The 19994-nt window shown below is 40.9% G+C and overlaps 1 protein-coding gene across 1 annotated transcript in view; it reads right to left on the bottom strand.

Moving 5' to 3' along the window:
• Positions 1-2099: 2099 nt before the first annotated feature.
• Positions 2100-19994, bottom strand: part of apba1a (amyloid beta (A4) precursor protein-binding, family A, member 1a) — a gene marked incomplete in the record, with an annotated part of 144079 nt that continues 126184 nt past the window's right edge. Inside the window, 9 exon segments of the mRNA XM_034199257.1 lie at positions 2100-7219; positions 8703-8843; positions 8927-9046; positions 10352-10564; positions 14413-14592; positions 14706-14891; positions 15867-15953; positions 17373-17405; positions 18869-19014. Of these exon segments, the coding sequence (XP_034055148.1) occupies positions 7148-7219; positions 8703-8843; positions 8927-9046; positions 10352-10564; positions 14413-14592; positions 14706-14891; positions 15867-15953; positions 17373-17405; positions 18869-19014 (1178 nt within the window).

Raw genomic sequence — 19994 nt, 5'->3', positions numbered from 1 at the left:
GTATGATTTATTACACGATTTATTGAATGACGGAATAGGCGGAACTAACGTTATTCGTCATTCTAGTCGGACCCATTAGAGTGGTGCACTCAGGGCCCATTAGAGCGGTGCACTCACTTTCACTGTCCGGCTGAAGCGCGCGAAAAACAAACACTTTTCATCTAGGATCATCAGAGGCTGTTGCATCCAAGAAAGACTGATTGAAACCTACGTTTCGAGAGACTACCAGGATAATTGAAGGTGAGTTAAACTATTGTATCCGGGTAATTGTAGATGGAAAGTAGAGATGTAACTGTTCATTGCCTTTATTTTTATATAAATATGATATGGTGTTAGTGCAAAAATGGTACTATAACTTAAGCTGAAGCTAACAGTAATAACTAAGATATATCTGAAATAAATAAGTGTATTGAAACAAATACCAATAACTGTATTGCATTGTTTTCTTATGCGCAATTACTTCATACTGTAGTTCTCTTTTTCGTCCTGCATTTATTGTGCCCCCCTCAGAAAATAACTGGCCCCCCAGTGGCCCCCCCAGTCAAATTGGTCTAGAACCGCCACTGTATAGGATCCCATCAGACTATATTCAAGACCTGTTGAGAGAAGCGTCACACCAAAATGCTCAAGTAAGAATTACACTTTTTACAACTCAGAATCGAATAAAACAATAACAACATGTGTCAGTGCCAGAGTATTTTTGTTGGGTAATCTATGGTAGGGCTAACCCATACAGTGGTGGGGCTCAAGTCAGTATTTGCAATGTAATTACATACACGCTATATCGCCCCCCTTGACAGTGAAACGCCACACTTGAGATTTAGATTATTTCCCTGTCTCAATCAAAATGGAACTGTATGAAATAAAACGGCACATTGTCTTGTAGTAAATAAAAAGGGATCACTGTGAACGTGATGTATGATAGTACACGTTGAAGATCCAATGGCGATACTGAATGGCGGTTCCGATTGATCTCTTCAGTAATGCATGACGCATACCCAACGTTTCGTTGATTGGCTGTAGGCCTATTCAAATTGACTGCTGTTAGCATGCCAATTGCACGCTCCCTCAAAACTTGCGACATCTGTGGCATTGTGCTGTGTGATAAAACTGAACATTTTAGAGTGGCCTTTTATTGTGGCCAGCCTAAGGCACACCTGTGCAATAATCATGCTTTCTAATCAGCATCTTGATATGCCACACCTGTGAGGTGGGATGGATTATCTCGGCAAAGGAGAAGTGCTCACTATCACAGATTTTTTCAGATTTGTGAACAATATTTGAGAGAAATGGTTATTTTGTGTATATAGAAAATGTTTTAGATCTTTGAGTTCATCTCATGAAAAATGGGAGCAAAAACAAAAGTGTTGCATTTATATTTTTGGTCAGTGTAGTATAATAGGAGACCTTTAAAACATATTAAGCTGTTTGGGAGAGAAACGCCCTCTGGAGGGAAACATTTACATGCACAGAAACGTATTGAACACAACACCACATCTTTTGGAATGTGTTTTACTTTTGTTAGTAGGACCATTCATGGACTCATGAAAAATGGGAGCAAAAACAAAAGTGTTGCATTTATATTTTTGCTCAGTGTATTTCATGAGTAATATAGCCATTTTATTTGGCATTAGTAAATAATTATGCACATTTACAGATATTTTACATGATATGAGTGATAACACGTGTTATAAGGGCTATTTTGCACAATAGGTGTGCCTTGAGATTTTTACTTGTCCTTTGGTGTGCCTTGGGCACAACAAGTTTGGGAACCACTGACTTAGACTATTCCTTGCACGCACCCCTCTTCTAGCATAACCCTGAATGGTGTCAACCATATTGCATCAGTAACGTGCACTTCATTGTTGTTACAGCAGGATCAGTTTGTGTGTTGTGGACACGACCCGTATATTTTCGTTAGCCGTGTTCTCAACATTTAGCATTTTGCTTATTATTCAATTTAATTTGCTTACTTTAACATCATTTTTCATGGTGGGGCTAAGCCATTTCTTGGTATGGCTGTAGCCTACCCCAGCCATACCCTGGCGCCGCCACTGGTGTTCATGCAGTGCTAAATGATATTCCAGTCCAAACCAAAGTGCTTCTGCAAGTCATTTATTGTGGTAAATACTGTTACAAACATTCTGGCTCTGGTACAGGAATGTAGCTCCATTAGCTAGAACATCACAGAAAAAAGCTAGCAAATAAATAAAACATTGCTGCTGCTTTACAGAAATTGTATTTTCCTTATATGTATATATTTTTTTAATCTTCCGACACATTGAGAGTTAATGTTTCAGTTACATTCAAAATGAGTGCACTTAAAAATACTTGTTAGCCAACCCTACTGCCTGTGCTAGCTTCAAGTGCTTGTTTCCTCTGTTAGCTACATCGTGTCACGCTAGCCTGACAGTCCATGGAGGGAAATTATCACTCACACCTTACATTATCTCGTGCTCTAGCTTTATGTCTTTTAACATATTAGTTGTGTACATTCCGTTCACATTGCTCTCTAATGAAGCTTGCCTTTAGACCAAACAAACAAAACCATTAGAAGTATATACCTTTACATAGTTTTCTATATATTTACTTTATATGTGTATTTTATATATCCAGCTGGTTTTTGTTTGAACATGGAGTACATTGGTTTAAATCACACTACACACACACACACACACTAGATGTAAGAACAGTACAGCGTAATCTCTGTAAATCCAGAAATGGCTGCCCTTGCCCCTATTCCTCTTCAGGGTCCGTTTTACCATCATAAAGAGTCCAGTAGTAGCAGTAAGGCCAAGATGAGCTTCATCAATGAGGTCATACATATGGAATAAGCATTGGCTTTTAAAGATCGAATATACAGTGGGGTACATGTGGTTGAGCCTTAAACTCAAGAGGGATGTAAACATCGTCGTCCAACAGTGGAAATAAAGCTGTTCAAAGCAAAACAGTTGGGCTGGTGTAGTCAGGTACATTCCCAGAGATGCAGAGGAGTAGGTTTTGAGTTAATAGCGCTTTAGGATGTGGAGGAAAAAAGTCTACACTGATAAGATCGAAAAGATTGAAAGTCCAAATTGACTGGCCTTTAAAAGGTTCTTGTTTCCGAGTTGTTTATCACTTGGAACATTAGTTTTAACCTCAATGATTAACCCGCAATCCTTAGTAAACCTTAGAGTCCATCATTAGTCCACACCCACCCCCACCCCCACCCCCACCCCCACCGCCCCCTCCCTCCCCGTAAAACCTCAATTTGGACTGGAGAGAGACAACAATAAGACCTTCTTGGTGTGCTACATTTTAAAGGACAGTCTTATTGCAGTCAAGGGGATGTGTTCTGTTTAAAGGAACACTTGAAAAAGAGAGAATTCAATTGAATTGAATTCAGAAATTTGATTTGTATCTTATAAATAAATAAAAATTACATCTTACACATTATTTCCTTTTTGAATTGAGTTAGTTTGAAATGGAGCACAATGGCTCTGCAACATTGTAAGAGGCTGCAATAACATGAACCATTTATTTTCCCTTTTTAAATAATGTTTAAAGCTTAGTCTTTTGACACTAAATATGTTGTGATTATAATACATGTGCAGAACCTGAGCCACATGAACATTCGTAGCCAATGACAATCATCGTGTTAAATAAATGGCATAGAAGGCAGTGTGAAAAAAGAAACGTTTTTTGAATCTGCTACTGTATATGTGAGTCGCAGTCTGAGAGTCACTTATATTTCAGGTTCATTATCCTGTTGGTTCATTACCTCCTGGAACATAACACAAATGATGTAGAGAACCCTCTTCTGTCAGTAAAGCCGTTTTAAAGGTGCTTATATCTGTTTCAGTTGTAACACAAATCCTTCTAATCACTGAAGAGTCAAATATTTTACCCAGAAGACCGGCAGCAAAGACCTGCTCACTTTAGTCCCTTACCTTGTCTCATGTGATATCAGCACCTTTACTATAAAAAATTACTTCAAATTGAAAAGCAGATAGTCAAGATCATCCACAGCATTTTGAAGATAACATGCCGGTATGTCTGTTACCTATATGCCACGTTCCACAGCTGAACCTTTGTTTTTAAATTCTAGTTTTAGGAGGCAGACACTGATTTCCAGTGATTTAAAATCGAATGGGATAAAATACCAGTTGAGTCATTTAAGAGGCACCACTTACATTTGAAAAAAATCCTAATGGACAGTCTCATTTTGTGTATTAATACAACATAAAAGTATCAAATTATCAGAGAACATTTAAATAAGAAAAAGGTAATGAAAATAATCATATTTCAAGTTAACAAAATAAAGCATTGCACTTTGGATAACCCGTGAACTGTCTGCAGTGCAGGAACAGAAAGTCTGTATTCCTTCAGGAACGTGAGAGAAACTACCGCATGCCATAATACTACGCATCTCATTGCCGTTAACACTTCAGGGATCTGTACTCTGCTGGGTTATAGGTATTCATAACTCAAAATATGCTAATAATCCTGATGTCTCCCCCTCCTTCCTACTCTTTCTTCCCCTTAAACATGTTTTGTCCTTCATCACATTTAAAAGCAAATAGACAGTTACACAGTTAAACTCATAATAGAAATAACACAAATTGGGTAATCAAACAGTGCTACATATAGAAAGCTGTATATGGGATATCTTCGCTGATATGATGCTGATAAATGTCTCCCTGGCATTATTCATAATTATATTAATGGAAAGCGTATTAACAAAAACAATTCACTGTTTCTTATTTCCAATTGAATAAAGGCAGCATTTTTCTTGTCATTGTACATTCTCTGTTGGACTGTTGGAGGCCATTCTCTCCCTCAAATGAATCAGGCCTTTCCTGAAGGAGGATTGTATTTTTTGTTATTAGTCATCATATAAGAAGCCTTAATATGTTCTTATTTGCTCCTCTTTTAATGTTCTGTCAATGCAGACTAAACCCTGATAAATGTGTTGCAAAATGTATATATTTGCAGTATTACAAACTGGGTATTTGCAGGATCTCGTGGGAAGTGAAATCTACAAAACACAGAAACACAGAGAGAGATCTTTGGGATTGAAACTTTCAGCTGCTGTCACTTACACGAAACACCTCCTGAACCCACAGTTAACATTAAAAACCTTGGCTAAAAACCGGTGGCTTAAAGGGAATAAAGCCATAAAATGTAGACTTTTAATGTGAAAACTGCAGCCAAGTTTCATAAGCAGTAGTTAACAAAAGAAACAAAAGCAAGTAGAAGCCACTGGAATGATTTACTGAATAAGACTGTTGTTGGCAAGAGAAAGCGAAAGTCAGTGACATGATGCCACGACTCTTGTTGAGCTGCGGAATAATAATTAGGGGCCAGCCTTTGTTTGTTGGTGCCATACTCGCCTATAGCTAGACCATTTAAAGTGGCTTGTATGCACTACGAGCAGTGTCCTGTGTACAGAGATCAGTAAACCCTGTACAATGTTAAGGAAACAGACTATATACATGTACAGTGCTTTGTGCATCCACATACAATGGTATGACGTAGTCCCGAGCACACTCCATTACCTACCTATTACTACATTATCAAACCAGCAATGAATAAATCACATTTCTATAGAGGCCAAATTATAAAGGCTTGATTTCCTGGAACTGTTTGCGTTCAAAAGAGAGGTGCAGGAATGAGCTAAAAAACCCAAAAATGAGTTTATTAATGTATTACCATTTCCGGTGCTGTTTCTTTGTAAATGCTTTGATTAGAAGCCTGAAATAAGGTATATGGTTAACACAAGCTTACAAGATTTTCATGTTTTGTTCTAAGACATAAAATACATATATAGTAAAAAACCTACTGGTGAATGTCCAGAGTCTAAATAAGACTGCTTAACATCATTAGCCAAACATTAGCCACCTTGCTTAATGTTTGGCTCAGTCATGTGACCCTGATGTAGTCCGATTATAGCATTATGTTAGTTTTTTACTTCTGGGGATTGCATTTTGGCTTCAAAGATAAGAAAAGTGGTGTTCAGATTTGGAGATTACCCTGCTGAACAGAAGGTGAAAGTATCATGAACATGTGTTTACCAACGCACATTTTAATCCAAAATCCCATTGTTTTTTTTCTAACTTCAGAGTCGGCCAACAAAAGTACATCACGCTCTATAGAATAGGCAGAGTTTTTCTTTTTAAGGTTTTAGGGGAGTGAAGCGATAGAACTTCATACAGTATATGGTTCACTTTGTTTGAGAAAAACTGCCTGGGATTATTTTTGAATCATTCCCTCCCTGTTGTGTTCCAACACCTTGACACAGGGACATGGTGGTGCAGGTGTGATGTTACGCCCCCATGTTTGGACAGCATTACTTTAGTTGGTGTTGTCACATGACAACACCAACCTGACGGAGCTACAGCTTGTGCTCTGTACAGAGGATACAAAAATGTAATAAATGATCAGCCAACACTGACTGTGACAATGGAGTCAGAAACGTATCTGTTGGAAATGTGCAGCGTCAACTCTTCCAAAGCAGCGGACATATGGAATGTGCCAAGGGGAAGTGTGTGCTCACACTCATCTGTCAGCATGGTTCGCACTGAGTTACAGTAGCAGGCTCCAGCTTGGTCCCATGAAATGTAGCTAAAACATGAAAACTGAAGATAAAAACACATAAGTTGGTGGAGGAACTACGTATATAAAGACACAGGCAGTGGTCTGCCAATGAAATAGCAGCATGGCAGAAAGGACAGTCAGGGTTAGATGTGCAGATTGCTCATTAAATATAAGGTTTATAGTGTGTGAGAAGTTCAAATTTTTCTGATTAAACAATGACCATATAGTTAAAAGTTGCCTAAACTGAACATTAGAGATGCGCTGAGGAACTGCTCCCAAGTTTGAAAGTGTGAAATGTGTTGAGGATTGCGGGGCACTACTAGGCGCAGAAATAGCAACAGGTGTAAACATCTATCACCCTTTGTACATTTAGCCAAAGTAAGAAAACAAATCCTTTAGTGACGACAGATACTCTGGGTTTCTATGTTGTCACTTGAAGATGAGGCAGAGCAACAGAACAATCCCACTAACAACTCACTACAGTCCACCAGCTGGGACCAGAAGGGTGCAGGGTGAGCGGGTGGGGGGGGGGGGGGGAGTTAGAGGTGTGTGAGGTCAGGGCTCGGTCTTCTTAGATGTAAACAGGCTGCTCCTGGGCGGTCAGCAGGCGGTACATGGCTGCAGGCATTGTCTTCATGTGGATCTGAGACAGTCAAAAACAGAGCAAAGCATTTCATTGATGGACTTATTGAAGGTAAATGCCTTTGAATGTCAAGTGCCAAAGGGTAGCAGTCATTGCCATCCCAGACATCCCCAAGTTTAAGAAAAAACACAGTCACGATGAAACTAATTGTGTCATACTAAGCACTATTTAAGAGGCCTTATTCTGCTTTTTGGCGGGTCTCCCTCTCCTGTAGTGTGTTATATAGGTTGTTGTGCAATGGTCTGCAAAGGCTAACATCCCTGTGTTCCCTCCAACTCCTCCATCGGACTCACTATGAAACACTTCTATTGGCTAGCGCTCCAACACATTGTACGTGATAGGCTAAAGGGCAGGACATGCAGTTGACTAATCACAACAGAGCTGACCAGCTAACCAATCAGATCAGACTGGGCTCTGGTTTCAGACAGAGGGTGAAAAGAGGTGCTGCAGCACAGGGAGCATGAGAAAAATAAAGAGCTTTTTGAACATGGAGACATGTCACAGTAGAGACACTACATACTGATATGAACCTGAAAGTGAGAAGAATATGGTCCCTTTAAATAAAACGTATGAACTCTACACTGGGAGGTCAGGCTGGTGATTTAAAGCTTGCAATAAGTGTTGTGCTGCTTACACTGCGTGCACTGGCATTCACCTTTGGGTGTCATGTAGCTGCTGCTGCTGTTTATAGCCGAGCACACAGCGAGATGCAGCCCGTCCGGAGACATCTGATGCTTCTGCTCAGCAACCCAGCTCTGTCACTCCCTGCTAATAACTCTCATAATCATATGGCCAAGCCGAAGTCATGTGATATTTTTAACCCTTAGTTCTTTCAAGTGTTAGGTGGCAGAAGCGCTTTGGTTACCAGTGGTGTAAATGTACTCAAGTCATGAACTTAATTACTATTTTGACACTTTTACTCTACTTGATTATTTCTATTTTCTCATATTTTATACTTCCAGGCCACTACAATTAAGAAGAAAATACCATACTTTTTACACAACTCCATATTTTTTAATTACTTTAGTTCCTTTGCAGATTTGGATTAATGATATGAAACATAATCAACACATACATAATACTTTGATTACACCTGAAATAAGTTCACAAGCTACCCTGCAGTATACAGTCATTTACTTAGCTCCCGCTCACCAGCTGCAACAAACACAATAATTCATCAGTAAATATAATCCAAAAACATGAAATATCTTTCTGACCTCTGCATAGAGAGTATTTTTACGTTGGTAAGTCATGTTTAATGCTAATGGTTTTGTACTATTACTTGAGTAACATTTTGAATGCAGGTTACTTACTTGTAACAGAGTATTTCGGTATTCCTATACTGTAGTATTGCTACTTTGACATATAAGTACAACAACTGAGTACATCCTCCACCTCTGTGTGTAACTATGTTCTTGAATAAGTCTGGCAGAGGATCGATAGCTCAGTGTTGGTGATGTCAGAATGCAGAGGGACGTCTCACCTCTCCCACAGCGTTGGACAGGATGTGGACGATCTTCTCATGGGGCGTGGCCACCACGCTCTGGCTGTTGATCTCGATGATGCGGTGTCCCACTCTGACCCCGCCCCTCTCAGCGATGCCCCCACGCATAAGGCTGCAGATCTGTTTATCGACAGATGAGTTAATTTTGATCACAAATAAAAAAGTGATTTAACAGAATACAGACACAGTTCAGTATCACCCACAATGCCGTTCTGGACGCTGAACCCCAGCTGGTAGCGCAGGTCTGGCCGTCTGATGAGCACAGTGGTCACTGGGGGACATCTGACGATGTTCAGCTTGATCCCACACTGGTTCTTCAGACCCTACATAAAGAAATGCACATGGTATCAGCGAAACATCACAGGGTTCACATCACTGCAAACACAGATCAGATCCCAGCAGCAGAACAGAAAGACAGAAGCTGCAGTTCACAGGACGGAACCAAATATATTTCCACAGACCCTCATGTTAAAGTGCCAAACCTCACAGCAGAATAAAAAGATTTCACTGCTTGGGACAAAAAAGTCTCAACGTGTTTTTTCTCTTTCTCAAAATGTTCATTTCTCCTTAATTACTAAATATCTGGACAAAGTCGTTGCCAGGCAACAACTTGAGGTCTTTGATAACACTTGAAAAGTTTGAATATAGCTTTCATCAGCATTAGTATTCAATTATTATTTATTTAACAATCACTCTCATGCTTGACGCAGTAAACAATTGCATTGTGTTTGGCAGGGGGATATTATGAGTCAAAATTGTCTATTCATATTTCAAAGGAAATTGGTCGATGATAAAAAAAATTCTCTATATATATATATATATTTGCGATGGCATGTCGTTTAATGTATTTCTACTTTTTTGATTAAATAAAGCCAAAACTGCATCCAACTAAACCTAATGAGCTTCGGTAATAAGTAGTATATTAATTAAAGGCCCCATGTCATGCTTTTCCGGTTATTACCCGTCCCCTTGTGTGTTATGAAGGTTTTTCTGCATGTAAACGGTCTGCAGTCACAAACCCTCAAAGTACACCCTGTAGCGAGTAAAACTCTAACACAGAGAAGACCTGTCTGTGCTGCCCCAGAACGCCTCGTTGGAGATTTCTCTTTTTCCATTGTTTTCTTCCTGGGTTCTGTGACGTGTGAACACCCAAATCAACAACAAATGACCGGATTGGCCCAAATGGACCAATCCGCGGAGCACCTCACATACCGGGATCCCTTGGCTAACTAACAGGGAGTCCCCATTGATTTGCATAGAGCTCCCTGAACGCTGGTAATAGACGAGTTGGGATGGCGGAGAAATGCTCTCCGCAGACCCATTCTCACAGCGTTATAAACCTTTTTCTTTCTTAATATCAAGCCACACTTATTGTTTTTACTTCGGCTGTGAGTGTTTGGGTGTGCTCAGGATGAGTTTCGCTTGTTCAGAGAGTGAATACACATACTATACAGAGATGCTGTATGAGAAACCAATGTGAGTTTGGAAAATTGCACAATGTAAATCTATTCTAGTAGACCTCAACAATGGAATTATGATCAGTAGAAATGACCTTTAAGTTAAATTGTGTTTTGTGGAAACACAACCAGGCTGGAGGTAGAGTGCAGGTGTAGAAGGGCCATAAATACCTTGATGATGCTCTGGCAGGTGGACAGTGGCAGTCCCACCAGACTGGTCCCATTGAGGGACATTATCTGGTCTCCTATATTCAGTTTGCCAGACCTCTCAGCTGGCCCAGCATGCATCATGTTGGCGATGATGACGGTGGGCAGGATGGAGCCCCACCCACTCTCCACAATGACCACACCCAGAATCTCCCCCTTTGATTTCTCTACGAACACCTGAGGGAACAAAACCGCAAAACCATTTGAAGTTAGAGTGAAATAAATGATGACTATTCACCGCAAAACATTTGCCCACATCATAATGCAGCAATATCAAATAGTTTAGTGTAAGAGGTTACTTTATTCAGGATTAGGGAGTAATAAATTACATTATGTAATCAGATTACAAAAAAGGTACATGTATAGGGGTAGGGTTAGGGTTAGGGTAATGTTGTGAATCGAGTGGCCTGTGTTCGTCGTCCATAACATACGCCTGCCCATACCATAACCCCACCACCACCATGGGCCACTTGATTCACAACATTACCCTAACCCTAACCCTACCACTCACACCAGATACTGACTGGTTTTCGGACCCCCCCAGACCCCCCCCAATAAAGCAAAACTGCACGTTTCAGAGTGGCCTTTTATTGTGGCCAGCCTAAGGCACACCTGTGCAATAATCATGCTGTCTAATCAGCATCTTGATATGCCACACCTGTGAGGAGGGATGGATTATCTCGGCAAAGGAGAAGTGCTCACTATCACAGATGTTTTCAGATTTGTGAACAATATTTGAGAGAAATGGTTATTTTGTGTTTATAGAAAATGTTTTAGATCTTTGAGTTCATCTCATGAAAAATGGGAGCAAAAACAAAAGTGTTGCGTTTATATTTTTGTTCAGTGTATAAAAAAGTACCCAAGGCGCTCATTTTGCAGCTCATGGTTTCAAAACAGAGATTGGCTGGAATATTCATGTATAAAAGATGCCATCTTCTGCAATGCATGTAGACATTTTGGTTCAAGTACGTCAGATGCCTTCACCACAACTGGCTACAACAACTGGCGCCATGCTCTTGTAGGCTACGTGATAAGGGACTGGGAAGGCATGAATCAAGCAAAGAGCACATAGATCCATAGATCTCTTCATTTTGCTCTCAAAGTGCACCAAAAATCTTCCACCTAGAGGAGGTGAGGACCCTCCTAGAGGAGGTGAGGACCCCCCTAGAGGGTGTTAGGTCCACTCCCCACTTATAAAAATAGCACCCTCTCTAATCTCAGATGCACCCTGAGTCATTTTATTCTGGAACCGGGCCTGTAACCGACGGACCTGTGAAGCTTAAAGGCCCTGACACACCAAGCAGTCACCAGAGAACTCGCCGATGCCGATGCCGACGCCGACGCCGACTGTTGCGTCGGCGTGTTCTCCTGCGTCTTGGCCATGTGTCGCACTGGAACGCACCACAAAGACTTCAGCCGAGCACGTACGAACTGCACATGCGTGAGCGGCAATAACTCTCCTTACCAGCAGGCGGCGGTAGTGTGTATTCGTCATTCAAAAGAGGCAACAACCGGAAGACAGAGAAGAAGAACAGACTGCGTGATATAAACAAACAACAAATAGCGTGTGCGTTCCATTTTCACTCTCGTCCATCGAAAACATGTTTCGTGCGGCACTGGAGCTATCAGCCATTGGAGTGTTGCTTGTGGAAGAGATTCTCAAGCAACCGTTTCGCTTCTCATGCACTGATTCGCTAGCTGAACAGCCAATCAGTAGAGGTTTCTCAATACTCTAATTTCCCCTCCTCGACTCCTCGACTCCTCGGTCCTCCGGTAGTGACCCGGAAATGGATTTCAGTGCGCCATGTTGAAGGACATCTCATTTCTCTAAATGCACATCGAGGATCTAGGATCGAGCGTCGAGGAGGCTCTCTGGAGGAGCTCTAACCGAGGAGACACTGATGGTTCCTCCACGGCTCCTCCACGGATGCATTTCCGGGAACGGTGGAGTCGTGACGCACGGCTGGACTTATCTCAGCCAATGACAGCTCTGCATGCATCCCCTGGATATTATTTTAGAAACTGCTTTCATCGCGTCACGATGTTTCCAGAGAGAACAGCTGTGAGGTCCATGCAGAAAGCAGAGCAGTGTGTATAATATATATCACTCAGTATAACAGGCCTACTCTCTTTATTTGCTTTAGTTTAGTAGATATCTACAAACAAAGAGTCGATATTTTTCTAAGACCAATTACTGCTTCACATAATAAAATACACAACGGCTGTAGCCTGATTATGCTTTAGGAGCTGTTGTAGGCTACAGTGCGTAGATGCGGCGGACAGACGGGTCTCAGTTAGTTTGGTGTCCTCTGCTTACTTTTAATACTTGTAAATACAACTTTTGGCCCGTAATTTCAATTCCCCATTTCAGCTACCAGAGAGGGGGGGGGGGGTATATCCAGTCTCTGATTGTGTTACGTTATTATGAGAGTGCTCTCATACTTGTTTGATTCTGAAATTGTATATATTTATATAAATATATGTGTGTGTGTGTGTGTGTGTGTGTGTGTGTGTGTGTGTGTGTGTGTGTGTGTGTGTGTGTGTGTGTGTGTGTGTGTGTGTGTGTGTGTGTGTGTCCGCATCTGTAGCCTGTTATTGTCTCATTATACCGCACTGTGAATGAATCAAAGTAAATATATAAGTCGCCATGAACACATCTGTCCATCAGACAGAGGGCTGCTGTGCCTCCTGTCATCATTAATGGACGTCTCTTTAAAATGATCGCTCAGAGGAGAGGAGTTCTCATTTCTCTAACCGCATGCTGCTTCCCCTCCTCTCTCCTCGACTCCCCTCCTCGACTCCCCTCCTCGAGTCCTCCGCTCGCATCTCCTGCGGGCGGCACTAAGTGTCGAGGATAGGAGTCGAGGAGGGGAGTCGAGGAGGGGAGTCGAGGAGGGGACATTTAAGAATTGAGAAACCTCTAGAGTGATTTCTTTGTCCGACTGCCTGTGGCCGACTTACGCCAAATAAGGCGTGTCACGGCCGACGGTGCGGGACACACCAAATTGAGTTTGGGCGACAGAACACGCTTCGTCGTCCGACTAACGAAAACGGCCAATTTCGGACTGGTGTGTCAGGGCCTTAAGCTGCCAACTTACTCAGGGTGTTATGGAAGAGTTTGAAATCAGATCTTGTGTAGGAATACTCTGTTACAGTAAAAGTCCTGCATTCAAAATGTTACGTTAGTAAAATTAGAAAAGTATTAACATCAAAATATAGTTAAAGTGCCAAAAGTGAAATTAGTCGTTGTGCAGATTGGTCCATTCCAGAATAATATATATGATATGTTTTATAATGATTGATCATGAAAGTGTTCTCAAAGCTGGTGAAGGTGCAGCTAGTTTGAATGACTTTGTATACTGCAGGGTAACTTGTGGATTTACTCCAGGTGGAACTAAAGTCTGATTCAACACTTGATTATATTTCACATCATTCATCCACATCTGTAAAGTAACTAAAGGTATTAAATACATGTAGTGGAGGAAAAGTAAACAATTTACCTCTGAACTGTAGTGGAGTAGAAGTACAAAGTAGCATCAAAGTCAAGTAAAGTACAAATATCTCAAAATTGTACTTAAGTACAGTACTTGAATAAGTGTACTTAGTAACTTCCCACATCTGAAATCAGATATGACTTCAAGTCATGTGATCATTTCTTAGTATTTGATCCTTCAACTTGGCCTCAGGAAATGCAAGGACTTCACAGTTTTGGCAACAACTTTTGGAGAAAGCAAATTGGAGGCTTAAAAATAGATATGGAGGTCTTCATCATCTTCATCATCTAGCATGCAATAAGTGTAAATAGAGGACAGTGAAGGAGACACTGTGGAGGACCACGCTTTGTGTGGGGTGAGTACCAAACGCTGTCTCCTGGTACTCATCTGAGTAACTCACAAAAAAAGTGATTGGCACCCCTGGTTATAGATCGATCTGGGCACTATGAACCAGTGGCATTGGTAAAGGAAGTGATGTAAGACTGATGAGGCAGCAGTTCAAGTGTCTGCTTGATACACAGCCCTACTCACGTCTTTGCAGTTCTCAGACTTAGAGAAGTGGATGAGGTCATCATTGTACATGTCCTGAGTGTTGAGCAGATCGCTGAACTCCTTCTGGCTCAGGTCCTCCGGGTTAATACCATTTGCCCGTAAGAATTCCTGGTAAGCCACACTGAAGGCCTGCCCAATGGACTGGGCGATCAGCTGGGCCTAGAGGGGAAGAGGATTGTGGGTGAGACGGTTTTACATCATGTATACAATCTGTTATGGTCAACTCAATTTATACAAGCAAATACATGAGAGTACTCTGCTGCTGGACTCACATCCTCGGACTCAAACACATGGCATATCATCTTGTACTGCCGCTTGCTCTCTTGCCCTGGATCTGAGGCCTCCACGTTCTCCTGAGAGTCGGGTCGAGGCATCCTGCGGCGGGCCATCAGAACCACGATGTTACCAATGTCAGCAATGTAGGAGATGGTCCTCAAAGGGTGGTCCATCATGGTCTCCTGGAAGTCAGAGAGCCAGAACAGTCTCAGTGAAACCACTCAAGGACATGGCTATACAAACGTATAAAGGTCCATATTGATGGTTGTTTAGAGTGTTTAAGTGATTAAGTATTTTTGTATGCTAACCCGGAAGTTAGCGTCACAAGAGCTCCCTTGCCAGAAGCAATGGGTTCCATTGGGTTTCGAAAGATTTCATGTTTACTATACGTACACGTTTTGTTCAGCATTATAATCTTCAAATTTGAACACCACTGATTTCTGATTTTTTTTTTAAAGATCTCTAATAGACGTTGTTTCCTCTATGCTTCAAAACAGCTTCATATCTTACAGTTCTTTCACTCATCTTTCTTCTGTTTTTCAGTGTTTTCTAATCTAGAAAGCACTGCATTTTTTTTTAGCTTAACGTTTGATTTTGAACGTTAAGCTAAAAGAGAACTTCATCACAGTTCTCTGGTTGTGCATAACCACCGCAATACTTAACGCGGCTAATGTTCAGCATGAAGATGTCTCATTCAGCCACATGTTAGCAACCCCGTATTAAGACAGGTACATGCTTCAAACATTCACAAGTGGTAGAGCTTTAGGTTTTTAGGACTCATTCCTGCACCACTCCAATATTGTACTCAATCTTGACTCAATTGTTAAGACTTTTTAAAAACTTTTTAAGCAGACATAAATTGCAGTTTAATACCTGTTTCACAGCCTATAATTATTAACCAAGTGAATGATCTTATTGACATTTCAAATGAAATTTCTCTCACACCTTTCCAGTTACACAAATTCCTATGACATAATAACTGTATTAATGTATATGACCTGGACATGAATAAGAAGCATTAATGGTTAATCAAATAATAAATTAACCATCAATTTAAGGTCGATAGGATTGGCTAGACTCTGATCAAATCAGATACGAAAACATTTAAACATCAGTAATATTCCTGCCGATGGAAGGCTATAAAAACCAGAGAGTACCTGAGAGTCAGCGTTGAGCACTTTGATTCTCTGGGTAGAAATAAAGAGATCCACCTCCGTCATGGGCTGAGGCTCTCCCTCAGGGGCCTACACACACACACACACACACACACACACACACACACACACACACACACACACACACACACACACACACACACACACACACACACACGCACACACACACACACACACACACACACACACACACACAGAACATATAGACAGAAACGTTCATGAGCAGATGTTCCTGAATGAACAGACATCTAAAGTTAGAGGTCAGTAACGTGTTATTCCATCCAGAGCATGCAATGAAAAAACTGAAACGTTGGCTTTATTTAAATGTATTATGTCAATACATTTCACATAACTGTATTAGGATAGTTGAAAGCAACAATTTTAAGTTGAACCTAATTATTTATATTTAAACTTAAAATTATTGATTTGAATGAACCTAATACAGTTATGTGAAACCTGTTGACATAAAACATTTAATTAAAGTTAACGTTTCAGATTATTACTTTTTTTGGCAACAGAAGCAAGAGTATAGAATCAATCAATTTAAAGACTTCACCCTGGAGAAAATAATTGAATAACAAAGTACTCTATTAAGACAATACACTATTAAGACAGCAATCTATCAGTGTGTTAAAAATAAGTAAAAGTACATGTTTTAGTGTTGAGCAAGAAATGCTTGAAATAAAGGGCACTTGTGATTTACAACAAATCATTTCATAGTAAAACTAATACAGCATGTGCATTAGAGCATGGTCCTTTAATATGATAATACATGATGAACTGAAAGGTTCAAATTCAGACTTTTAACCATGGCTGGAGATATTCTGTCTCGAATATCTTAACACATTTTGGATGAATTGCTGTGAAATCTGCCAGACATTCATGGTCCCCAGTGGATCAATCCTATTGACCATGATTGTTTACCTAGCAGCATCATCATCATCAGGTCAAACTCACAATGCCTCTCGGGGCTGCTTCTCTTATCATGACCAGGGTTGACATTAACCTTTAAAAAATCAGTATGCTATCATTGTCATTATGAGGATGCTGGACACTGAGCTTAAGGCCCAGCAGAGCCCCATTGCAGCCACCAGCATAGCTTTCTTACATTTCAGGCCTCAGAGACAAACTAATGAGATTACTTGGCATTTTGACTCTAGGTGGGTTAGCAAACCATAGGTAATATATATGTATACATAGTAGCATTACAATTACAGAATCAGCAGGAGAGATAGAAAGCACACTTAACACAACCACAAAGCCAGCACAGTGTGAGAAAGATTACAGCTGTTTCCTGCATCCAGCACACTGTGAGGGAAGAGCTAGTGTTCCAAATCATGCGTGAACTGGAAGGGAATACACAATATGGAAGGGACTGGAGATTGAAGGAAGGGACGAAGCTGGAGTCAGAAAAAGAACAACAATCCATGAGAGTGACAGACACACAGAGACAGAGAGCCAATCAGAGGAAAAAGAGAGGTACTGCACCTTCTTCTTGTTCTGGGCTAATTTCTGGGCCGTCTGCCAGGCATGGAATAAAGCAGAGAGGAGAGTGAAGGGTTAGAGCGAGCACAGGAGGACTGAGAGGATCACACAGAGGCAGGGACGGCATATGTCACATTCTTTCAGCAGGTGTGTTTGGTGGTTGCTTTGGATTTGTGGAACTGCGTTATTGGAGCATCACAGAATCAGTCCCACCAATGGCAGAACTGAGGGTTTTGTGTAATCTTAAGGAGATGTATTAACCTTTTAATACAGAAAGTAGATTATGTATTGTCAAATGTTCTGAAATTGAAAAGGCAGAAAACAGTAACACATTTTTGGATGAGATATTAAGCTTATATTTTAAATGGAAATGGTGGATTTGAATCAAACCCTCTTTATTTAACACCCACATAACACAGCTCACACAGTGACATGTTATCTCTGCATTTAACCCATCGTAGTGCGAGGAGCACTAGGCATCCATTGTACAGTGCCCAGGAGGTGAACTGGGACCTCTCTCTACCAGTCCACACTCCCTACTTTGGTCAGGGTTCTTTCTCTGTTCATACTGATAATGCATGCACTCATTACAGTAGGAGCCTGGCCTCTTGCATAACCCTTTCTCCACCAGCAGGTGTCTCTGTTGTTTTGGCTCCAGAACAGACTGAGAGGTTTTGTACAGCAGTACATGACCACACATTTCAGCTTTACATTCTCTAAGAGTGAAAAGCTGTACAAAGAGTATAATGATTGGTCCTTTGTTTTTCTTTAAGTGCCTTGCCAAATTAAACATAGTCATAGAACTAATATCCAGTGCTAAGCGGATGATACTCGGCTGTATGTAAAGGCAGATAAACATTTCCATACAAATATGTCTAAAAGTCACAACATTTCCTGCACCTAAACTCATGTAAAACCTTCATGTTTATCATCGGCTCCTCTCCAAATAGACACCAGTTTAATCAAATAAAACTCTAGACAATGATGTGATTTCTCCAAGTCTCATAACATCTACTGTAAGAACAGTAATTTAACTGCAGTTAAATGAGCATGGTGTTTTTTGTAGCTATATGTAGCTAAAGGAAAGATGCCTCACTCCATTGCAGTTGTTGGAGATACAGTCAGCTGTGGTATTACAGAGTGAAACATCTTTCCTCAGAAACTATCCTGAGGAGCAAAAAGTCACGTTGCTGCTGGTGGTCCTCAGACTGAATAATCTATATAATTATGGCACAGACTACAAAACAAGTCATAGTTAGGTATATATATATATAATATAGTTTATTTAACTGTTACAAAAACTAAAATGCAACAGTTTGACTTTTCGCTACACATAAGAGACTTGACTGTGTCTGGCAAACATAAGGTAAAGACCAGTGTGGGCACAAACTACAGGAATGTGTGTGTGTGTGTGTGTGTGTGTGTGTGTGTGTGTGTGTGTGTGTGTGTGTGTGTGTGTGTGTGTGTGTGTGTGTGTGTGTGTGTGTGTGTGTGTTCACCTTGATGCGGCTGACCGCCTCCTGTGCCTGCATCATGCGGATGTTCTTGGACGGTGTCTTATCCGACAGCAGCTGGGTGGAGCCCAGGTAGTTGGCTGCGAAGATGATCCCATCGATCAGGTCCTCTGGGTCACATGGGCCTGGGACTGAAAGGGGGGGGGGGTGAATGGTTGAATCTCCCTCTGAAACACTATGTTTCACCTCAAAAAGAAGGAGAAGCCATTTCACAAAATCATACTTGATTCCTATTACTGTAGCAATCGTCAGAGTTCATCCATCACATTTTTTTTATATAAAATGTAATCTTTTTAAACTGAATTGACATTGAGTCCTCTCTTTATCATCTACCAATATATCACTGTTTAAATATGTGTACAATCATATTTTACATGACGGATACAACCAGACCAGCAGCCCTTTTGATAGCCTCTATGTCCTCTAGCATTGTTGTAGGGGTGCAATTTCTTAATAGCGTGTGTGTGTGTGTCTACCTTTCCTCATCCCCCCATCCCCCCTTCCTCACCTGTCTCTCCCCTCTAAATCTCTATTTGCTCCTGAAGGCCCTAGCGTTAAGGAAATGCTAACACAGCGTTTCCAGCGGGCTTAGATCAGCAGTGCAGGCCAATAACTGTGTATCACCAGAGTACAAACTAAACAGTCACAGTGTAGGTTTGCCATGTCGTTGTGCCTGTGACAACTAAAACCTCTGTGAACCCAGCAATTACCATCACTGTTGATGGTGTGCAGAGGTGGAAGAAGTACTCAGATCTTTAAGTAAAAGTAAAAGTACCAGAGTGTAGGATTTACTCTGTCACTCGTAAAAGTCCTGCAATCAAAATGTTACTCAAGTAAAAGTATAAAAGTAATAATAATAGCAACAACAGCATAACATCCTTAAAGTTGTCATTGTTTGATTGGTCCATTTCAGAATAATATATATGATATGTTTTATAATGATTGATCATGAAAGTGTTCTCAAAGCTGGTAAAGGTGCAGCTAGTTTGAATGACTTTGTATACTGCAGGGTAGCTGGTGGATTTACTCCAGGTGGAACTAAAGTCTGATTTAACACTTGATTATATTTCACATCATTCATCCACATCTGTGAAGTAACTAAAGGTATCAA

The sequence above is a fragment of the Gymnodraco acuticeps genome, unplaced genomic scaffold (assembly GCF_902827175.1).
Source record: "Gymnodraco acuticeps unplaced genomic scaffold, fGymAcu1.1, whole genome shotgun sequence".
NCBI lineage: Eukaryota > Metazoa > Chordata > Actinopteri > Perciformes > Bathydraconidae > Gymnodraco > Gymnodraco acuticeps.
Note: the sequence above shows the minus strand (reverse complement) of the source record. Positions and strands in the feature narration are given on the sequence as shown.